Raw genomic sequence first — 23,070 nt, 5'->3', positions numbered from 1 at the left:
TGAAGTCCTGGTATCTGATGGGTGTCCTCCCTCTGCCTCTGTCCCCAGTTCTGGCATAAAGCATGCTTCCATTGCGAGACCTGCAAGATGACACTCAACATGAAGAACTACAAGGGCTACGAGAAGAAGCCCTACTGCAACGCGTGAGTCCTGCCTCGGATGGGATGGGGCAGGGCGGGGTGGGTCTCTGGGCTCCCTCCTGCCTCTCAGCTGGACGAAGCGGAGGGCTCTTGTTTCCATTTCACAGAAAAGGAATCAGGCTTGGGGAAGGGAAGGGACTTTCTCAGGATGACTCGTCTAGTGAGAGGCTAGTTCAAACGCAGTAAAACGCGCGTGCCTTCTCCACTGCGCCGTGCTGTGACGGAGGGGTCTAGTGTGGCCTTTCCAGGAAAAGTGACCTGCCCTGTTTCTGCCCAGTTGTGTTCTCTGTGTCTCCTTTCCTCATTTCTCTCCCAGTAAGAGCAGTTAACTATTTTCATCTCTGACATCCCCCCTACCAGAGAGCCTGAGCACTAGGCGTTGGGGTCCTCCTTTCTGGCATTAATTTCTTTTTTTTGTATGTGAAAGTGATAGAGACAGAGAGAGGAAAAGATAGGGACAGACAGACAGAAAGGGAGAGAGATGAGAAGTATCAGTCCTTTGTTGTGGCACCTTGGTTATTCATTGATTTCTTTTCATATGTGCCTTGACTGGGGGAGGGAGGGCTACAGCAGAGTGAGTGACCTCTTGCTCAAGCCAGTGACCTTGGGCTTCAAGCCAACGACCTTTGGGCTCAAGCCAGCGACCGTGGGGTCATGTCTATGGTGCTCAAGCCAGATGAACCCGCGCTCAAGCCGGATGAACCCGCGCTCAAGCCAGCGACCTTGGGGTTTCTTTCCTTTTTTTTTCTGAAGTGAGAAGTGGGGAGGCAGAGAGACAGATTCCCACATGTGCCCAACTGAGATCCACCCGGCGTGCCCACCAGGAGGCTATGCGCTGCTCATCTGGGGTGTTGCTCTGGTGTAATTGGAGCCACTCTAGCGCCTGAGGCAGAGGCCATGGAACCCTTCTCAGTGTCTGGGCCAACTTTGCTCCAGTGGAGCCTTGGCTGCAGGAGAGGGAGAGAGAGACAGAGAGGAAGGAGAAGGGGAAGGATGGAGTAGCAGATGGGCGCTTCTCCTGTGTGCCCTGACTGGGAATCAAACCCAGAACTTCCACTCGCCAGGCTGACACTCTACTGCGGAGCTAGCCGGCCAGGGTGACCTCGGGGTTTCGAACCTGGGTACTCTGCATTCCAATCCAACACTCTATCCACTGCGCCATGGCCTGGTCAGGCACAATTCATTTCTTGAGAAGTGGGGACAGCAGGAAGGGATGGCCTGGCCCCGGGCAGAGCTCTTCCCGCTCTGGCGAGGGAGGCTGTGGAGACTGTCACTCTTTTCCAGTGGAGTTGGCTTGGGCTCTCTTCTTTCTGCACTGGGACCTGCAGCCTGGCCTGCTGTGAAGACATGGGTAGGGTAGGGTCCGCCAGCCGTGCTGTTTCAGAGAGCACACTTCCCACCTTCAGGTTGACCTGGTGTGCATGGCGCAAGTGTGAAAACTCTGTGCAAACTCAGGCGGGTCTGGCGCACATGCGGGATCTCCTAGCCGTCCTGCTAGGTAGGGGCTTCAGAGGGTCAAGCCACTTCAAGTAGGCGGCAAGGTCAGTATTCAAAACAATTCAGCATCTAACTTGAGTCTGTTTTTTTATTGTGTGTTTTTTTAATTCCCAGCCAGGAGGCTCTTGTTGCTAAAGTGTACCCAGGAGGGGGATTTGGGACTTGTCTGAGAGTTGGGGTCTTAAACCCCTTTACAAGGCTGCCTCTCCCTTTTTGCACCCCCAGTCCTCTAGTCATACCACTGCCTCATCTTCTTGGTGGGTTGTTTTTTTTTCATTCATTAGGGATATATTGCCCCTCGGCTGCTACATGCCAACAACCTATGCCAGGTGCTGAGAAAACAGATTTTTTGATAAACTCTTATACTCAAGAAGCAGCGTGTGTGTTGTCCCTTCTGGAAGGGCTTGGGACATGGGGACCAGGGATCGTTGGCTGGGGTAGAGAGAGGGTCTCTCTCTTCCTTCAGCTGCTCCTTCTCTCCTATTAACTTACTCTGGTCCTCTTCCCCCCAGCTCTTCCCGCCCCCCAAGGGAAATGGGACATTCTTCGAATTCTTAAGGGCTCACACAAGCCCTGATTCTGTGCCACTTCCTCCCTCTGTTGGGGAGTGGGGTGGGGTTCTCTACAAAGCCAGAGGCTGGGGCAGTGTTAACCTCTTGATTGCTGGGCCCCTTCAGGCCTGATTCTGGGCACTTTGGGGACAGCTTCTGACCCTTAACCCTCCAGGCAGAAAACTGGCTGAGCCCTGAAGCCAGTGGGTGGCGGGGCCCAGCGCTTCTTCCCAGCTCTTCCCCAGGACTGCAGTAGCCTAGAATTCAGTGAGCACTGGGAGTTGGAGAAAGAAGTCAGAGGCGTGTCCTTGTTTTCCCTGTATTTTCTCAGCCTAGTGCCAAAGTCCCAGCTTACTTTTTCGCCCTCTTCTGGGATGGGTTGCGGTGGGTGGGGGAGCTCCTTGCATTGGTTGGAGGGCTGCAGAGGAGGCAGAAGAGGAAGCACCCCTCTCTGGGTGCTACTTCCAACCTGCCTGGGCAGAGGTTCCCTATTGGTCTCCTGGCCCCGAGCCAGAGGGCAGGTTGACTCCTCTCCGTTCCCGTAGCCTTTGCAGTCTTGGCCTGTGCCATGCCCAGGTGGCCTCTGGCCCAGCTGGGATGTTCCCTGGGTCAGACAAGACTTTGGGGTTTTGCGGGCCAGTTGTGTTTCACTCTGGCTAGAGGAGCAGCCTTGCCTGAGGCATTCACACCCCCTTAGCCAGCTTCTGCTGAGCATTTGTTCCATGCCTGCTGTCCACACCTGGAATTCCCAGGATGAAACCAGATGCAGGCCCAGCCTGCCAGGTGTGTCCTGTAGACCTCTCTGAGCCTCGGTTTCCCCATGGGTAAAACTCCTTAGCCTGGGACGCTGACCCAGAGACCGAAGGATACTGAGTATATGCTCTGCGCCAGGTAGTATGCTATGGCCACTCTCATTCCGGCCTGTTTTCTTCCTGCCTCTGGCCCCATCATCCAGCGACGTTCCGGTTCCGAATCCTGGGGTGTCCAGGATGTCCTGGCCTTGCTTTGCGGACCAGGCCTGGCTTCCTTCTCAGCGGCACCTCCTACTCAGAACTCAGAGAGCTCAGAACTGAGAGAGGCAGGTGGTCTCTGCTGGCACTGTGCCAGGGAGTTGGGCCCACCCAGGGAGTGAGTGTGAGTGTAGTGTGCAGGGCGGCCTCCACAGTCTGCTTGTCTTCGGCTAGTCCCTGAGCCAGGATCTCACAGGGGGGGTGTGTGTCAAGAGAAAAATCTGTCTGTCGTCCCTCAGTGACATCTCAAGACTGAAGTACTGGAAAGTGACTGTAAGCAGCCAAAAGGCCTTTTCTGTTTCTCTCCTTACACCAGACTTGCTTTAGGGTGAGGTGTGGGGCAGAACGCAGGCCAGAGCTCACAGCTGGGTGGTGGGGACCCCCATGAACTTGCGCTGACACATGCGCCTGGTGCATTTCCAGACACACTTGCTGCCGGATGCGGAGCTGGAGAGAAACGCCAGGGAGGTCGGCTGCGTAGGGTGCGTTTGTGTTCACACTTCCCGGACCATAGCCACCCAGACGTCGCTATGGCAGGGTAGAGGCGCCCGTGCCTGTTGTGTTTAGCGCGGTAGCCAGCAGCGGAAGAACCAGTGAATTGAATTCTTTTTTGAACCTTCTTTCTAGTTTGCTTAGAGGGAAATTTATACTCTTGGTTATTTGTTTTGTAAACTACATTTCCTGAAAGTGGGGCGGTCCTGTCCACAGGACCAACCTGCTGCTTTGCTTTCATGCAAATAGTCTAGGAGTCTGGAGGTCAGGGTGGGGGGTGGGGAGAAATGTGCTGTTCTCTCCTGCTTGGGTGCCATGACTCAGTGGGGACGGCAGACCTGGGTGCAATTGCAGGCCAGGAAGGGAGCCAGTGTTTGGGTGTCAGATGCCGAGTGGATGTGGACCCAGGAAGGAAGGGTGCTGTGTCTTTCCGCCATTCTCCGACTGCGGATAGGGTATCCGGGGTTCATCCTTCAGTTTCCTTGATCCGTGGGGCGAGGGGCTAAGGCGGATGGAGATGTACAAGGGACTCGGGTCCTGCCCCTTCCTCAGAGAGTAGGGCGGGCCTGTGCTGGTGGAGCTGGCTGCTCGAAGCGTCTGGGGATTCTAGCAGACTGTCTCAGATCCCAGCTGCTCTTAGGGGATGGGGCAGTGGTAGGCAAATGCAGGTTTGGGGGGCCTGGGCTGATAGCTCAGTTGGTTAGAGCGTCATCCTGATATGCAGAGGTTGCCTGTTCAATCCCTGGTCAGGCCACATACAGAAACAGATGGACGTTTCTGTCTCTCTTAAAATCAATCAATAGATTAACATTAACCAAAATATCCAGGTCTGGGACTTTCCCTCCTCCCCAGAATTTTGTGCCTGTGACGGGACCCGGGGGATCAGATGTTTTCGGGAGCCAGGGTAGCACCAGGCATGGGAGGGGGTGTGTTGTGTGTTGGGGACAGGGGAAGCACGCTCAAAGGGGCGTCTGCAGTGGCCAAATGCGGCCTCCAGGCAGCCCCCTTACTTCATTCTCAACCCCAAATCTTTGTACTCACAGATGTCAGGGCCGTAAGGTTCCTAATACCTATTTCATAATACCGTTTCATAGATGAGGAAACTGAGGCCCAGTGTTTCTATGCCTTGTCCAACTTGGCAGAATCATTTCTTTTTATGTATTGCCATCAGGAGCAATAGCTGGCTTTGATTTTATAGTTTGTCTCCAACCCCTAAGGGCTGGTAAGTTCTTCTTCAGTCTAGCCTTGATCTTTTTTGGCTACTCATTATTTTTCTCTGGCCACACAATGCCTCCTTGTTGCTTCCTATCCCTGCCACTTCAGCCCGAGGCTGGGGGGGGGGGCTGGTGAGAAAGTGGGTTAGTTAGAAGGGAGCCCTCCCTGCCCCATGGGCAGTGTTCCCAGCAGGGGCCCAGCAGCTCCTTCCAGAGGCAGGATGTTGGGACTGCCCCCCCCACCCCTTTTGGTAAAACCAAAGGCTCCTTGTTGCTTTTATTGATGTATTTTTGTTCTTCCTTAAACAAAAAGCTGTGGTTTTTGAATGAGTCTGAGGCTTGAAGAGGCGAGGTTGCGTGCAGAAGGGGGCGCTGGGCTTTCAGGTTCTCTGGTCTGTTTTTATTCTGTCTCTGGAACACAGCTAGTGGCAGGACTGGGGGTGGGGCTCTGCCCCCTACAAGTTGTCCCTGTTCCCAGTAAGCCTGTAAGCAGGAGCCTAGCAATTTTTCTACATCCTCCCAGTCCTCAGGGATAACCCAGCTCCTGGGGCAGAGGCCCCTCCTCCTGCATCCCCACAGGTCATTTTTTGGACTCTCAAGACACCTGCTTTAGAAAAGTTATAAGGAGAAGGCAGCTTCTTACTGGGGGTGGCTGAGGGACCCCAGCGGGTCTCATCATGGCCAAGCTTAGGAATAGGTTGCGTTTGAAAGACGAATTGCTTTCTCCTCCACCCAGCCTGCCAGGCACCCTTTCCCTAGAGGACTGAGAGCTAGGAGTGGACTGGGGTCCACCTGCGAGAGAGATGTCAGCTTGCCCTTATCCGGCTGGGTAGCTGTGGTGGAGGGGACAGTGCATTCGTTGGTCAAAGTCTCCTGCTTGACACTGAACCTCAGTTTCTTTATCTCTACAATGGGCACATTCACAACCCTTGCCTTTTCTAGTCCATAGCCTTGTGGCAGATTTTAGCAGGCAAAATGCACAGGACACAGCCTATCAAGAAATCACTTTGTGTGCCTGTAAGCTCTCTTGGAGGCTTAGGCTACTACTAACAGCAGCCTGGTGTCCCTGCCCCGTCTCTGTTCTTGCCCTCGTGGCTGCTAGGTCCCTTTCCCTGTTCTGCAGACTCTGACCTGTCCTGTCCTGTGTGCTCTCCATGCCTCTCTTCCGCAGAGCAGCGGATACTGCTCTGAGGGTGGAGAGGGGCGTTGCAGAGGGCCCACTGCTAGGAATGATTAACAGGGAAGCTGGCCCACGAAGGGACAAAGAGCAGCTGTGCTCCAGACCCAGCTCCAGGCCAGGGTTAGGACGCCTGGTTCTCCCTACCCCGGCCCCTTGTTCCCCCACCACGGCCCAGTCTGTTGGTGGGGCTGGGGTTCCCGTGGGGTCACTAGCTGGGGGCGGGTGGCCCCTCTTCTGTCTCAGTGCCCACAATGTCATACACACATGTCCATTCATCTCGACGGGGATGTGAGGGGTAGCGGGAGGGCACAGCTTCAACCTGAACATAGAGAGGGAGGGAAAAGGTAAAATTCCCAGCAGTTGTTTCTGGAAGGAGGTCAGATTGGTTGGAGCCCTTGCCATGGCAGTGGTGCTGGTGGGGGAGGGGCAGAGCACTGATGCTGCCGCGTCTGCCCCTCTAGAAATAAATCGGCGGCACCTGTCCTCTTCACCTGACTTGTCTAAGGGTCCTGCAGACAGCCTGCTGGCTTTGCCCTCTTGGGTTCTCTGCAGTGGAGGACACCCTTGCTGTCTGTGTCCTCCCCACCCCCACAGACCCTCTCTCTCTCTCTGCTCTCCCTGCTCTCCTGCCTGGAGCTGAGGATGAGGTTGCCATGGGAACCTGAAGCACAGTGAGCAGGGGAAGGGAAAGGCAGGGTTGTCAAGCCAGGGCTGGGGGTTGTGGGGAGCGGACAGGGTTGACCCAGCCAGAGGATTTCAACGCAAGCTGCATGACTGTTTCTTCCTCTGGCCTGGGGTTGGGGTTTAGGAGGTCGGGGCAGGAGACGGGGAGCGGCAGCTCCTCGTCAATCTGGTTAATCTGTTGCAGGATTAAAATCCCTTTCCTTCCCCTGTCACGTTAAGCGGAGTCAACAGCTAGGCTGGTTCTCTGATGGGGTTAGTGTTCTGGTTGTGAGGCTGCTGAGACTGGGGGTGACATATGACTCCAGAGAGGAGGCAATACAAACGAACCCCACCCAGAGGTACTTGCGGCACGTTAAGGGGCTCCTGAGACCCCTCTGGTAGAGTGTGGGAGGTGTCTGGTTGTAGCCTGTATTGCGCGCTGTCACGTGCGGACCTGCCGGCCTCGGTGTCTAGGAGACGCCCCTCGCTGCAGAAGGCTCATCTATACATTTATCGTGTGTGAGGAATAATGTAGTGTGTGGAGGAGCCTCGGGACTGCGGGTGGGGGTGCACGTCGGGTGCACAAGTCTAGCTGTCCTTGGGTCACTGGACACTCCGTTATAACCGTGTGTGTATACTCAGGCAAACGGGAAACCCCGGGTTGCAGACTGGCTGGCATGCACATGTGTTTGCTGAGCCTGCCAGCTACCCTTCCCCACCAAGTGCCAACCAGGGCCATCTTCTCAGAATTGACCTTTCAAGTTCTGGGCCAGAGCTGCCCTGGAGGTATCCTCGGTTCCCCTGCGTTAGGACCTAACTTCCCTCTGTTCTGTGAGTCTGTACTTACAGGTGCTCTCCTGACCACACCCCCGCCCTATGATGCCGTCAGAATGACTCTTATTTGGTGGGAGGGTCTTCCCTGAAAGGACCTCAGGGCCAGCCGGTTCCACTGGAGAGCTCACTTAGATCCCTCCTGCTGTTCTCTTTCTAGCCTCTGGGAACAGACTCCCAGTTGATCTTCCCTTTCCCTGGAACTGCTCTGGAATTTTGAATGGCGCTCCTCAGTGGTGGGTGGCTCTGGTTTCGTGGAACTGGGCCAAGTCTGGAGACTGGACCCACAGCCTCAGCCCCACATCCATCCACAGGCCATGCCAGCTGCAGGCACCTGTGTTTACTTTTCAGTCTCCTCTCTTTCCTCCCTCTGCTGAGGCAGCTGCGGGCCGGTGCTGTCCTGGGAGGTAGGACCCAGGAGGGGCAGTGGAGGCTATTGGTTAGGACGCAGCTAGAATCATTTAAGTTCAAGATAATGAAGCTAGCCCAGAGGAAAAAGGATTTGCCAGTCATCCAGGGAGTCAGTGGCGGGGCCAGAGTCTAGCACTGTGCCCCTCTCCCTTGGTTGAGTTCTCCAGACCCCAAGCCCTGGTCTTCACTGTGGGAATTCTTGTGTTCGCCAGCAGCCGTGGCTAGGTGTGTTAGGGTGGCTGGAGAGTGTGCCAGGCTTGGTGAGGGCACAGAAACTGGAGGACCGCTCATGCCCAGCTCCAGGGCACATCAGCTGACTGGGGTGGAGCATGCCCGCAAAGGGGCAATCCTTCTCTCACCTAGGGGACAGCCTGTGAATCTGGAATCTGCTGGTACGCGCGGTTGTGGTGGGGTGTGGTCACCCAGGGCTGAAAATGACCAGATTGGGCTCCTGCTTAGAGAAGCCACCCACCAGTCCCTGAAATAGTTGGGGCCCAAGCAGATCCCTAGCCATCTCTCATGCTAGCACATGTATACAAACCACAGTGACTCAGGACTGCTTCTCCTTTAGCTGGTTTGCTGGGGACTTTGTGATGACCCAGTGGGATATAGGAGACCCGAGTTCTAGTCCCGACTCAGCTTCAGTGCCTAGTGTAATAGTCGCTTATTTAACAAATATTTATTGAATACCAGGTATTATTCTAGGAGCGTGGGATAAATCGATGAACAAAAGAGATGCCCCCAAACAGTAGCAATAATGACAACAAAAACCCTCACCTCATAGAGAAATAGTGGGGAGAGAAGTTCATTATGAAGTCACTACGTGCTAAGTATTTGGTGCCAACACACTACTTCCTCTTCTGGGAAATGAGAGGGTTGGGCCCGATGGTCTGAGAGGTCCCTGCGGCCTGGGTTCTGAGGGCTTCCCTGGCACCTGCCACCTCCGAGCCAGTCCTCTTTCTGGGAGACAAGACTCTGGTCTGTCTAGTGTTGGAGGACTGAAGGGTCTGGGTCAGGGTGCTGGGTCCTGGGGAGGGTGTCTGGGTGCCAGCCTGGATGCGAGCACTTCCTGGCCTTGTGCCTCGGCCACATTGCTTAACCTCTCTGACCCTCAGTTATGTCACCTGTCAAAGGAGGACAATAGGGTGCTTGTGAGGATTTGATGAAGGAAAGCATGTATGTCCTTAGCTGGGGCCAACGTCAACCATTGTTACAGTGTTTTCTATCATCCGAGGGTGACCTCTCTTCTGGCATCATCCTGATCTCTTGCCCACACTCCAGTTAAGCGGGACCTTGTTAGCCCTTTGATATACCACTCTAGATGTGTGTTCGTTCCTCTCACCGCCTCCTCAGGAAGCCCCCTGGATATGTGTTCCCTTTTCCCCTTTATTTCTGTCTCCATATCTCTCCTGCCCTTCCTCTCCTTGGTTGATCCCCATTTCTGGTCTTAGCTGGAAGCTTTGTCCTGACCCCATCCTCATCTTCTCCCCAGTCTGGCCCAGCCCCCTTGAGTTCCCTGGTTGGTAGACTAAGGCATGGATTATCCCCGAACAGGGGTGATCTGAAACCCTCCGTGTGTCCCCGTGGCCTCCCTGTGGCTCAGGACAGTTCTCCTGGTCCGCCAGCCACTCAGGCCTGCGTGTCTCCCAGGTCCGCTCAGGCTGAGTCTCAGAGACACTTGCCTCCCCCTGGGTGGGTGGTGGACGCTGTGGTCCCGCTCCTGGGGCAGGGGCGGGGGCAGGAACAGCCCATGGATATGAGGAGGTTGCCTGGAGAGAGTCTGGGGTCTGTGAGAAGCCTAGAGGTCTAGCCTGCTCTTTCCCCAGAGTGACCCCCACTTATTTTTTCTGTCCTGCAGACACTACCCCAAGCAGTCCTTCACCATGGTGGCCGACACCCCAGAAAACCTCCGCCTCAAGCAACAAAGTGAGCTGCAGAGTCAGGTGAGGGGGCGGCTGGGGCCGGGGGGAGCGAGGGCTGTCGTAACCTATTCGTTTGGCAAGGGCTCCTTCCCCCTTGGGTTACTCAGCAAGGCCAAGGTGCTGACATCCTAGGACTCGCCTTGTCTCCCTGCCTTCAACCCTGTACTCAGTTACTTCATATTTCCGGACTTGATCAAAGGACTGGGCGAGAGCATGCCCCGCTTCTTACCTAGAGTGGGTTGGAGAGGTATGGGTGTCTGATTCTCTCTGCTCTGGGAAGTTTCACGTGGGGCCCCTAGAGCCCACCACCTCTGGACAGCTGTCCCCCTCCTTCTCCTCTCCACTCGCCCTCACTGTCAAAGCAAGGGAGTGCACCTCTCCGGGCTCACGCCGGTCTGAGGTTACACAGCCCACGCTTGGGAGCCATGTCCCCCCACACCTCCTGTGCCCCTCCAAAGGGACAGGCTCCAAAGGGGTCTTTGGCCAGAGGGCTTGTCTGCCTTTGTTTCCTGAGCACCCGCTGTGTGGGGAGTGGTGCATGCCGGGTAGTGTAGAAGGAGAGGGGGTTTCTGTCCCAGGGAGAGCTCAGTCTCCAGGGGACACTGAGGAACAAGAGCCCTGAGAAAGAACAGCTGACCCTGCCTGGGGGCCTGGGAGGGCTTCTGGGACAAACCTGGCCTGGATTCTGGGTGGTTGAGTAAAGACCCCTTGGGGAGCTGAACTAAGTGGGCAGGGTGCCCAGGGCCAGGAAAATATTATAGAGGGTCCACCTGGGCTGCAGAGGGGACCTCTCCTGCTCCCTTGAATGAGACTCCTGCTGCGTGATGTTGACATGACCGCTGGGTCCCTGTCTCCCAGTAGGTCTCGTGAGGGAGAACCAGCCCTGCACTGTCGAGGGCTTTATGTGCATTCTCTCATTTAATCGTCCCCACACCCTGGCAGGAAGGTGCTGTTTTCCCATTGTACAGATGAGGAAACTGATGCTCAGAGACATTAAGGAACTTGATAACATCATACAGGTAGTAGTAATAGAGGTAATAACAATATTAATAGCCAGTGTATGGAGTACTTAATGCTCTGGGTATATTTAGCTTATTTGGTCTTCACAACAGCCCCGTGTAGTTGGCAGGATTGTTCCCATTTTGCAGAAGAGGAAATAGATGCCAGTTTGTCTAACTCTCGAGACTTGTGATCTTTCCGGTTTTCTGCCACGCTCCCAGAGGAGCACTCTCTACCTGGAAACCTGCTGGTGAGAACTTCGTAGCTTAGCAAGTGCTTTGAGTTACTTGGCCTCATTTATCCTTGACCGTACTCTGGGGGTCCGACGAGGAGACCAAGGCTGAGAGAGGCACTGGCCTTTGGCTGTGACTCACATGCTAAGTGAGGAGTGAGGGTCTGGCATCTGGCCCTGACTCTTTCGCTCAGGAGTACAGTGACCTTGACCATGTGCAGCCCAGGGGGGGCACTCAGTGACAGAAGTGGGGGAAGCTGGTTTGGTCTGTGGCAGCAGCTCATACCTGCCAGCCCAGCCCCCACTAGGGGAGCCGGAGAGGACACCAGCCCCCTGCCTGCTGAAGAGGGCCGGATGGGCCAGCTGGCAGGAAGAGGGGCTGAGACAGCCCTGGAGCCTGGGCCTGGTCTGCTCAGGGAAGATTCTGGCCAGACCCCAGCCAGGATCTGTCTACTTCCCCAGACTCCCATCCTATAGGGGGTCCCCAGGGGCCAGAGGTGGAGGGGGCGTCACGGGGCGTGCAGGCCAGACCACTGTGGGGCGGCCTGTGCTCAGCCCGCAGCTCGAGAGGGGCAGTCAGAACCCCGAGGACCTGGAGGAAGGGGTGCGGGAGGGGACAGCGGGTAACGGTGCACGCTCGGGCAGAGGCGGGAGCCACGGACGTGCGTCCATCCTCTCAGGAGGAGAAATTCAAACCGGACTGATGCCCTCAGCCTTTGTTGCTCTCACAAAAGCTCGGCTGCCTGTCTTTTTGTCCCTGGAACCTGATCCCCGAGGGGCACCGCCTGCTCCCCAGGGGCCCTCCTGGGTCACCCTCTGGGCTCAGGCAGGCCAGGGGAATCAGGAGCATGCAGGACTCTCCGTTAGGGCCTCACTGAGAGCCAGACCTTGACCCCACTAGAGCCTCACAGCCAGCTGGTGAAGGCACTCTTGTCAACCCCACCGTACAGGGGGGGACGCTGAGGTTCACAGAGGCCATGCTGCTTACCCCGATGCAGATTTCAAGCCCTTTGCCCTCAGCAGTTCTGTCTCCTGCTGCGGCCCCCAGCCCCCTGCTCTCAGCCCAGATGCACCAGCCACCAGATGGGACTGGACGACTTGTGAGAGTGCCCTGGGTTGGGTCCCAGGAACCTGTGTTTTGACCGCCTTGGTGATTCTGGTGAACACTTCTGACATAATTTGAGAAGCTTAGAGCTGGGTGGCAGGTCAGGTAGAACTAGGACCCGAGATCACTCTTTCCCCTGTGCCGGGTGTAAGCCACTGTGTCCGGTGTGAGCCGTGGGAATCAGGACTTTGCATTGAGAGCATCGCTCTAATGGCCTGTGGTCGGGCTCCTCGGGCTGGGGCTGGGGCTGGGGCTGGCTGAGGTGGAGGCAGGACCTGCCCTCTTTGCAGGCCTAGTTCTGTCTCCCTCCGCCTCCCCCAGCTGTGTGGTCTGAGCCTGGCCGCCTGGCTTTTTTTCTTCCCAGGTAAAACGGGGCCAGCAAACCCCAGTTGCCTAGAGGTCGGGGGCTGGGCTGGCTGCTCTGAGGCTTGGAAGGGCTGAGCTGGCCTGGCTGGGGGTGGTGACAGGTTCTGGTTCCTGTGGCCAGGGTGGGGGCAGGGCCGGCTGTAACCGCCTGTGGCTGGCGGGAAGGGAAGTGGGAGTCTCCTGCCTCCCCGGCCCCACCCCACCAGGGTGTCAGCTGGTCCTTTTCCAGGGTCCCTTCCTGGGCTTGCATGCTCTGTCTCACCCCTTCTCTGTCGTTTGGAAGCTTGCCTGTGCTATTTCGACTTTGTTTTCTCATCTCCAGATTGGTTCCCCGAGTGGTACTTTGGGTGTCTGGGACACCTGGAGCCCCCCCTGCAGGGAAGGGGACTGCAGGGCTGACCAGAAATGACCCTCTGGGTGGTCCTGACCAGGCCCGGCTGAGGCAGGGAACTGGCAGCTGGGCCCCAGCGCCCGCCCCTGTGGCTCTCCCCACCCTCAGCACAGGCTGAATAGAGGCAGTATCTCCGGGGTGGGGCCGAGCTGGGGGTGTCTGCGGCCTCCTGAGCCCAGGCAGAAGTGCACAGAGAATGTCTCTTTCATGTTTTCCCTTCCAGTCTCAACTCCGGGATGCAGCCCAGCCCGGGACTGCCAGAGGGGTCAGGGGAGCCCCATGCCCGCCCTGGGGCAAGGGCCCCCCCCCTTATCTTGGATCCTGGGAGCAGACATCATACCCCGGGCGCTCTTACTTGCGCTGACTTGCCAGAGGTTAAGTCAGGGATCTACCTCTGCTAGCTATGTGACCTTGGGCAAGTTCTAGAGTCTCTGAGTTTGAGTGCTTTCATCTGTAAAATGGGGATTCCTCCTTCCACAGGTTGCTGTGAGGATGTTTGTATGTTTCAGGCATTTTGAACAATTCCTGTATAGACAGGTCCTTACCCTTTTATCTTGGATCCTGGTACAGAGTCAGCACTCAGTAGATGTTTTTGCTATTACTGCTGTCCTGGGAAGGAGAGGACATGGAGCTTGGGCATTTGTGAAGCTGAGGCACAGACACAGTGAGCTTCTGATGACAGCTTCCAGCCCTGACCTTCATGTCTATTTCAAGCCTGATTTCGTTTTTAAGTCATGATCTTTCCTCTCACGTTGGGTCAGTAAGGCGGTTATTTTCCAAATGGTGTTGCTTTGCCTGTTTGTTTGGAAATTTGCGTCTACGTTCAATTCATTTGTCGTTTACTCAACGGATATTTATTTGGACCTACTGGTTTCTGCGATAAGTGATGAACAAGATAGATCCTGGGAGAATGATTAATAAATGTACAGATAAAAAGTAGAGTTTTCATAGGTGGTGGTGGTTGGAGATTGAGGAGCCCCAGGCCTGGTCCTGGCCTTGCCTTGGGAGTTTGCAGGATGGGAGGCCCAGGCGAAGAATCATCCGGCTACAGCACTGAGGGACCCTACCAACAACTGGGTTGAGTGACCTTGGACAGGTCCTTTCCCTCCTTAGAGACCCTTGTCACATCCTGGTGCGCCAGCCCAGATGAGGGTGAACACTCCTGCTTGGGCGGTAAGGAGCCCTGAAAGAGGGGCTCCAGGCAGGACCCCTCCCACACTCCTGGCTCCCCACTTTTGACCTGTCACCCACTCCAGCACCAAATAGCCTCTCCGAGAATCTTTCCCACCTTGATTCTCCATAGTTAAGGCCTGTAGGTACTTAAAAAATGGTCACAAATGCCAGAGCTGGGAGGGCTTTTAGAGGTCAGCTAGCTAGCCCTTCTTGGCAGGGGTCCCAGAGAGGGGCACTGACTTGCCTAGGGACCCACAACAGGTGGTGCTGAGCCCAGGCCTCGGTCGTTTCTCAGCCCGGACTCCATCCTAGCCTCGCCTCCTCGGGACCCCCTGTGCCTGGAGTAAATGAATTATCCTTCCCCAGCAGGGAGGGAGGGGCAGTTCCTGAGCCTGGGAACCCACTGATGTCATCACAGTGTTGCCACGGCCATTATTCCCCTGGATTAGGGGCCTGACCCTTGCCAGGCCAGGAAGCAGAGGAAGGGGGAGTGGTCTGGCACTCGTTCAGCACTTGAACGTTGACAAAGCACTTTCACAGCTCCCGTATCAGTATGTGGTGAGCCCTGCTGTGTGCTCCGTGGTGCGGCGTGGTGGCTCCTGTAGAGAGACAGCCTGAAATCTGCACCACTGATTGGAATGAGTGGTGTTATTATCCCCATTTTACAGATTTGTAAACTGAGGCCCAAGAGGTTAACCATTTGCCCAAGGTCACTTAGCAAGCAGGAGGCTGAGCCTGTGTTGATACCAGCTCCCTCTGGCACTTTGCCCATGCTTGGGGATAGGAAGCCCCCTCCCCATGATTCCTGTGACAGCCCTTTTACAGGTGAGGAAACTGAGGTCAGAGGGCTTAGATTTGGGGCTTCTGTATCTGGAGCCACATTTTCCTGACTCTTAAGTGCCTTACCTATCTTGATGCCTTCTTCTCAAAGGGTTTCCCCTTCCTGCCCCAACACTAAGAGTCACCATGCTGGCCCAGGCCTCCCTGGATGGGCCGATGCCGGACGGTTCTGGGCCCTTGGGGTGCACTGGTCCCTTTATCCACTGTGTTAACTTCCCGTCTGATGGGAACTAGCACGTCCAGGCCTTTGTTTTTAGTCTGGATCCAAACAAAGGCGTTTCTGGAACCTTTTAGGAAGAAGCCCATGGATGGATGAGCTGGGGCTCCAGGGGACAAACAAGGACTCCTGACCCCTGGGGGGTGTGCAGAGGAACTGACAGGTGTGGCCATGGCTGCCTACATGTGTGTTGTTTGATGGGTCCTAGTACACTAGACACTGTGGCCAGATGGTTCCATGCCTGGGAGCTGCCTGGACTTGTCATCCTGGAAACTCCCAAGGTCTTGTGCCGTATGTCCTGGGCTGACCTGCTTTCAGGACAGTGCAGCCCCCCTGGAGGAAATCCAGGCAGCTGGTGGGGTTTGGGACAGCTGGCTGAGAGGAACACAGTGAAGTCTCTGGAAGCCAAGGAACAGTTCTGTGTTCCATGGGCATTTTCAGCTTCCATTCTGTTCTTTAAACCCCCAGGGGAGGACAAGATAATACTCATTTTTTCATTTCTTGAGTGCTTGGGAAGTCCTTTCTGCTGTCTAACTTGAATCCCTCTATTTGAGAATCCACGGACTTCTCAGAAGACGAGGGCAGTGATGGGGTGGTAGCGTTTTCCCCAGAGCCCAGAACCCTGTTCTGCAGTTCTGTCTGTCCCCAACCAATTCCTTCTTCTCCTATGGTACCAACATCAGGAGCTGGCCTGGCAGGCTCCAGGAAGCCACCAGGGCCTATCAAAGGCTCATTGATTGAGTCTTCCGAGTGGCTGTCTCCTCACCCTCCTTTCTGGGCACCGACTTTGTCCCTTGGCACAGCCCTCCCTTAGCTGGTCACTTAAAAACTCCCCAGGGCTCTGGGCGGGTAGGGCCACATCCTGGCTAGGCGCAGGCTTTGGAGCTCTGGAAGGAGCCCTTTCCTGTGGCTTCCTGGCAGGCCGGGCTGGCAGAAAAGGGTGGGGAGGCAGGCCGCTGAGGCTTTGAATCTTGGTGACTCTGGACATTTGCTGCTAAGCTGTGTGACCTTGGGCATCGGACTGTGAGTCTTTTGTGGTTCAGTTCCTTATCTAAAATAGAGATAATAATAATACATGGTAAGATTTAGCTGAGATAATTCATGTAAAGCACTTGGCCCTCAGAGTGCACTGCACTAAATACATATTAATGGCTTATCATTTTTACCTTGATACTTTTTGGTTAAGGCTTCTGCTTTGAGTTGGGGGTGCGGTGGATGTCACTACAGGGGGAGTCAGGCCGGGATCTGTCTCCTCGCTGGTTGCTGCCTCGGAGGTAGACCTCGCTTGATTCTAGTCCCTCTCCCCTCTGGGTCCTCCAGGTGCGCTACAAGGAGGAGTTTGAGAAGAACAAAGGCAAAGGCTTCAGCGTGGTGGCCGACACACCCGAACTCCAGAGAATCAAGAAGACCCAGGACCAGATCAGTAATGTAAGCACCCCTGTCCCTGTGGCTGCACACTGACCTGCTGCCCTTCCTTGCTGTCCCCTCCCTGCTGGGCTGACAGACATGAAGGAGGCCCCTGGGTGGGCTTGGCCGATGGCTGCGTGAGCATAGGGAAGGGAAGGGAAGGGAAAGGAAGGGAGGGGAAGGGAAAGATTGGGTTTGGGGTTCCCAGATGCCTCTCGTGGTGGACCCCAAATTCTCCCTTTGCGCCCCTCTGCCCACGTAGCACACTTCCGCCTTCAAAGGGCTGCACTTTAGGGGAATGCAGGGAGGGCCTGTGGGCTCAATCACCCTCACTCTCTTTGAAGTGTTGTGGGTTTTCTCCTGGCTGTGGTGGGTGTTAGGGTCCAGGCTGGCTGTTTTGTCTGAGCACAAAGGTCAAAACTTCAAAACTGGGTGGCAGGGATGGGGAGGGGCCAGCCTCCCTTGTCTGCCTTTGGGTGCTGACATTGCAGTCATTTCCGCTCTCCCTCAGCTTCCTCCCCCACCTTGGCCTGTTCTTCCTTCCTGTGTAAAAACCCCAGTGGCGTTGCCTGCTGGCCCTGTACCCCCGGCCTGGGCCCTCCTGGGCTCAGGATGGTCAGCAGTATCTGGCTGTGGCAAGGCTGAGCGAGGAGCATGGATAGTGGATCAATGGGCCCTCTGGGCTCTATGGCCAGAGACTAGACCTCAGTTTCCTGTTTGGCTGAGCTATAGACCTGTGTGGCCCTGGGCTTGTGAGGAGGCTGCCCCTGGGGCTTTGGGCCTGTGGGGTTGGAGCACTGCTGTGAGTCACAGCGTGGAGTCCGGGTTGCAGAGCGCTGGCTGCTCTCTGCACAGCGGTGGGTGCACCGGGTGTGGGGGCACAGCCACAGGAAGTGGCCAGCCAGCTGGGCCGGCAGATTCTACAAATGAAGGACTGCACGATCAGCCGTCTTCACGTCTGGAACGGGAAGGGATCCGTGCATTGCCCATCGTCACTCTGGGCTGAGGGACTGGAGATGGAGGTTTTCAGGTGGCCCAGCCGGCATCCACTCCTGGGCTCCCGCTCCCTCTACCTGGCCCCTTGTCAGGACACTCTGAGAGGTTGGCCGGGTCGTGCTTGGAGTGGGCTCCTACAGTGGCTCAGGTGGCTTTCAGAGGCCAGGGCCCAAGCCTGGAGGACCAGCCGTACCCAGGACCATGGCTTTCAAACTTTGACATTTCATACCGTGAAACTGAATCCTGCAAACAGGCCTGTGTATTGATTTAGACTAGAAAACAGTGGAAACTTTCACGAACGAGCCCTTGCTACTGGAGGGCATTCAGATATTTTCTATTTTGAAAAGGTGCTGGTAGCAGACCTCACTGAACGGTTCTCACAACTAGGTTGTTGACCTGCAATTTAAAATTTGAGGCTTGGGGAAATATAGGGCTTCCCTGGGCTAGGAGGGCGTCCCTCCCAGGGCTCTAATTCCACACCCTCCCCCAAAAAAAGTCTGTCTCCTGTTGCTTCCTTACAAGTTAGGACCTAGCCAAGGTAAAGAAGAGGGAAAGCAGGTCTGTCTCAGCCCACCAGAGGAACGGGAGGGAGGGGAAGCCCTAGGTAATGGGGGAAAGCCGGAAAGGCTCACAAAGCTGGAATCTTGACTCTGCAGCCTCTTTAGGTTTTCATTGTGAAGACTCTTGTCTTTTATCATTGATGCTTGTTTTCTGTCTATAGCCCTAATCCCCGAATACCTTTGCTCATTGCTTCCAGCCTGTGGGTTTGAACCGGGTTGGGTGGGGGTGGGGGTGAGGGTGGGGGTAACGACAAGCAACCCAGTCATTCCTACCTCCCCTCTGGAAGGCGTCCAGAATACTCTACACTCAGACTAGAGCTCCTGTTCTTCTTCCCTCCCTCCACCCACCAGTTATTGGAGGTGTTACTGTCTGAGGAGTCCTGGTAACAGAGCTCACTGTGGCCAAGACATTCACACCTAAGGAGATAACTATCTTATCATTAGCCACAGGGCTGCACTTAGCTGATTGTCTTGTGCTCTGAGGTGGGGGAAGTGAGTTGAACCTGACCTGGTTCTGCTTTTGCAGCTTTAGCTGGGGCCTGTGAGGTGTGACCACAAAGCTGGAAGACTCTTGGTTTTAGTGAATGCAATTAGAGTGTGTCAAATGTGGGTCTCCCATTAACTGTACTGGATTCATTGGGGAGGGTTTATAGAAAATGCAGGTTCGCAGTTCTCCTCCCCAGGATGCATGAACCAGCATCTCTAGGAGTAGGGTCCAGGAACCAGTGCTTTGTTTTGGTTTTTTGTTTTTAAGGAAGAAGAGGGGAGATAGTGAGACAGACTCCTGCATGTGCCCCAACCAGGACCTACCTGGCAGAGTGTCTGGGGCTGATGCTCATGTAGTGAGCTATTTTTAGCACTTGAGGCTGAGGTGCTATCCTCAGTGCCTGGTACCATGCTCCAACCAATCAAGCTATTGGCTGTAGGAGGGAGAGAAGGGGGAGAGAAGCAGATAGTCGCTTCTCTTGTGTGTGCCCTGACCAGGAATCGAACCCAGGACATCCATACACTGGGCTGATGCTCTATCCACTGAGCAAACCGGTCAGGACCAGAACCAGCATTTTAAACACAGTCCTTAGGGTGCTTTGGTGCTCACTGAAGTTTGAGAACTCTCACCTAAGAGTCTGAAAAAGCTTCAACAAGTCCTAAATCAGAGGGTGCCAGGCCTGGCTACATTCCATAACTCCAAGGGAACTTAAACCATGCTTAGAGCCATTGTTAACTTGTCCCACATCACGGAGAGTTTTGGGAAAGGTGGTGTTTTAGAGCCACACCTTTTGTTTTGTCTCCAAAATAGTATTCCTATATATAGCTTGTCCTCAGTTGCCAGGTCAGCACCCAGCGACTCCTAGCTGTTTGCAGAGGTCGGGCCATCTTGCATAGAGATGATTTACCTCCTTGAGGGATATGCTGCAGACTAGAGGGTTTACCAGTGAGAGCATTTAAAAAAAAAGTGTCTGGTCCTCCCAGGTGAGGTTCCAGTGCTTTGGATGTGTGGTCAGTCCTCCATCCTGCTGAAAGGCAAGGTGGTGAGGTGGGAAGAGCCAGTGGGGGCAGAAACCCGGCTTTCATGGGGTTGGGCAGGCCTCGCTGAACCTCAGTTTCCTCATCGGTAAAAACGGGGACTATGGGCCCTACTTTATAGTTGAAATGGAAATGTCACGTGCTTGGCATTTGGTAGATATTGTCTATTATTACTTTAAAGGCAGATCTATTTGCTTCCTACATTGTGGTTAAGGGACACAGAGTAAAGTTTGACTGAAAAGCTGGGCCATTGTCTAGTACGGAGATTGTGGAAAAATTTAGGGCAAGGTACTAGTAAGTTACACATCAGGTAAGTAATTGTGTCTTCATTAAAGGCATCTAAAGCAGTGGTCCCCAACCGTTTTTGGGCCACGGACTGGTTTAATGTCAGAAAATATTTTCACAACCAGCCTTTAGGGTGGGATGGATAAATATATCACGTGACTGAGACAAGAGTCAAGAGTGAGTCTTAGACGGATGTAACAGGGAATCTGGTCATTTTTTAAAAATAAAACATCGTTCAGACTTAAATATAAATAAAATGGAAACAATGTAAGTTATTTATTCTTTCTCTGCGGACCGGTACCAAATGGCCCACAGACTGGTACTAGTCCGCGGCCCAGAGGTTGGGGACCACTGATCTAAAGGGTTGAGAGGCCAGGGCTGCATGCTGTGGGATGAGATTTATCCTTTCAGAATCTTGGCCTTTAGTCATGAACTCTAATGGCTATATGGATGGGAAACATTAACCCCCCTTTGAAGCCACTGCCTTCAAGTAGGGAAGCTATACTTTTTATTTATCTACATATTTACTTATATATTGATTTTTTTTTTTAAGTGAGAGGAGAGGAGATAGTGAGATAGACTCATGCATGTGCCCAACTGGGATCCACCTGGCAATCCCTGTCTGGGGCTGATGCTCGAATCAGTTGAGCTGTTTTTAGTGCCTGAGGCTGGTGTGTTTGTACCAACCAAGCTGTCCTCAGTGCCTGGGGCCAATGCTCAAACCAGTCCAATCAAGCCACTGGCTGTGGGCAGGGGTGGGGGGCGTATGAGAGAGAAGGGGGAGAGGGAAGGAAAAGAAGCAGATGGTCGTTTTCCTGTGTGCCCTGACCGGGAATCAAACTCAGAGACTCCATACGCCAGGCTGAACACTGGGCTGATATCTTATCCACTGAGCCAACCAGCTAGGGCCTATATTGGTTTGTTTTTTATTTTGTTTTGTGTTTGTGACAGAGACAGAGAGAGGGACAGACAGGGACAGACAGACAGGAAGGGAGAGAGATGAAGCATCAATTCTTTGTTGCAGCACCCTAGTTGCTCATTGACTGCGTTCTCATATGTGCCTTGACCGGGGGCTATAACAGAGTGAGTGACCCCTTGCTTAAGCCAGCGACCTTGAGGCTCAAGCCAGTGACCATGGGATCATGTCTATGATCCCACACTCAAGCCAGTGACCCTGTGCTCAAGTCGGTGACCTCAGGGTTTCAAACCTGGGTCCTCAGCATCCCAGGCCGACGCTTTATTCACTGCTACCACCTGATCAGGCTTATATCACATTTTATTGATTCTGGTGTTGGTATAGAGTTGAGTCATTTCCATCTTTATTTGCCTTTTTTTAAAAATTTTTTACAGAGACAGTCAGAGAGAGGGATAGATAGACACGAACGGAGAGAGATAAGAAGCATCAATCATTAGTTTTTCGTTGCATGTTGCAACACCTTAGTTGTTCATTGATTTTCTCATATGTGCCTTGACCGCGGGCCTTCAACAGACCGAGTAACCCTTTGCTGGAGCCAGTGACCTTGGGTTCAAGCTAGTGGGCTTTTTGCTCAAACCAGATGAGCCCGCACTCAAGCTGGCGACCTCGGGGTCTCGAACCTGGGTCCTCTGCATCCCAGTCTGATGCTCTATCCACTGCGCCACCGCCTGGTCAGGCCATTTCCATCTAATATATAGCTTGATGCAAGATGCTCCCCAGGCCTCTCCCAGCATGCTCCTGGGCATACTCCTCAAGCCTCACCAACCATGCCCTCTGGCCCTCTCCCAGCATGCTGCCCCGTATACTCCGCAGGCCTCACCAACCATGCCCTCTGGCCCTCTCCCAGCATGCTCCCGGGCATACTCCCCAGGCCTCGCCAACCATGCCCTCTGGCCCTCTCCCAGCATGCTGCCAGGCATACTCTGCAGGCCTCGCCAACCATGCCCTCTGGCCCTCTCCTAGTGTGCTCCCCCACTCTCTTCCAAAGTAAAATAAATAATTAATAAAGACATCCTCATTCATATTTCTTAGTGTTAGCGTGGAATTGCTGGGTCTTAGAGTGTGCATTCCTTCAGCCTTACCAGATACTGTTGAACTGGTTTCCAAGCAGCTGTCCTGGTTTACTCTCAGCAGTGATGAGACTGCCCGTTGCACTGTATCGTTAGACTTGTTTGTTTTAACCATTTGATTGCGTATAGTGGTATCTCATTGTGGTTTTAACTCACATTTCTCTGATTACTAATGAGATTGAGCATAGATGTCTTTTTTTTTTTTTTTTTTTTAAAGAACAAAATATTGTTAGTCTCTAACAGGGAGCTGTATTAGTGGTCATTGACAACTAAGGATCTGATGTTGAAACTGGATTCTGACATCCCCATCTGTAAAATAGGGGTGATAATATGCATTTTTTCTTGGACTGGCTGAGAGAAGGAAATGAAGAAAGCATATAGGGGCACAAAATAGGCCCTCAACAAATGGGAGACCTTATAAAAATAGACCCTGGCTAGTGAGTTGATTGTTCCATTCAAAGGCTGATGCTCCCTCGTTTTAGCCATGATGTAGAAGCATGTGAGAGCAGCGTATGGAGTCAGACCTTTGTTTTTTACCACAATGGGGGGGGGGGGGGGGCTCAGAAAAGAAAGAGAACATCAAGTAGCAGAGAAAGTGTATTTGCTTTAGTTTTGAAATGGACCCTCAATTAGTCATTCTGCAGTCCTGGCTAGCAGGGGCCTGGATGAGGGGGCAAGGTCCTTAGGCCTGAGCCCCTCAACCCCTGGCATTTGGATGTCATGGGCACAGTTAGAGCATTGTGCCTTTCCACCAGGGCCCAGGACAGTTCTTTAGCTGGGGCTCTGCTGACATTTCTGAACTTACGGTGATCCCCATTTGAAGCTCTTAGATCAGAACTTTGCTAAGCTTGGAGCAGGGCTAAGCCAGGCCCTTGGAGTCTAGAAAATATTTCTTTCCCTTTCGGATGTGCTAATGCCCTTTAATGTGCCCATTCGCATCTCAAACCGTTAGCTTCATCAGAAGTATAACTCAGTTTCCTGGTTTGCTGGGGGTGGGGGAGAGAGAGGAGGTCAAGAG

The 23,070-nt window shown here is 54.1% G+C and overlaps 1 protein-coding gene across 1 annotated transcript in view; it reads left to right on the top strand.

Moving 5' to 3' along the window:
• The window catches only part of LASP1 (LIM and SH3 protein 1), a 42,174-nt gene that overhangs the window by 7,398 nt on the left and 11,706 nt on the right, over positions 1 to 23,070 (top strand). The window contains exons 2-4 of the mRNA XM_066364338.1: positions 49 to 143; positions 9,848 to 9,932; positions 16,555 to 16,662. Of these exons, the coding sequence (XP_066220435.1) occupies positions 49 to 143; positions 9,848 to 9,932; positions 16,555 to 16,662 (288 nt within the window). The remainder of the gene's footprint in view (positions 1 to 48; positions 144 to 9,847; positions 9,933 to 16,554; positions 16,663 to 23,070) is intronic.

This window comes from Saccopteryx leptura, chromosome 2 (genome assembly GCF_036850995.1).
Source record: "Saccopteryx leptura isolate mSacLep1 chromosome 2, mSacLep1_pri_phased_curated, whole genome shotgun sequence".
Taxonomy (NCBI): domain Eukaryota; kingdom Metazoa; phylum Chordata; class Mammalia; order Chiroptera; family Emballonuridae; genus Saccopteryx; species Saccopteryx leptura.
This window is presented reverse-complemented; position numbering and strand designations above follow the sequence as displayed.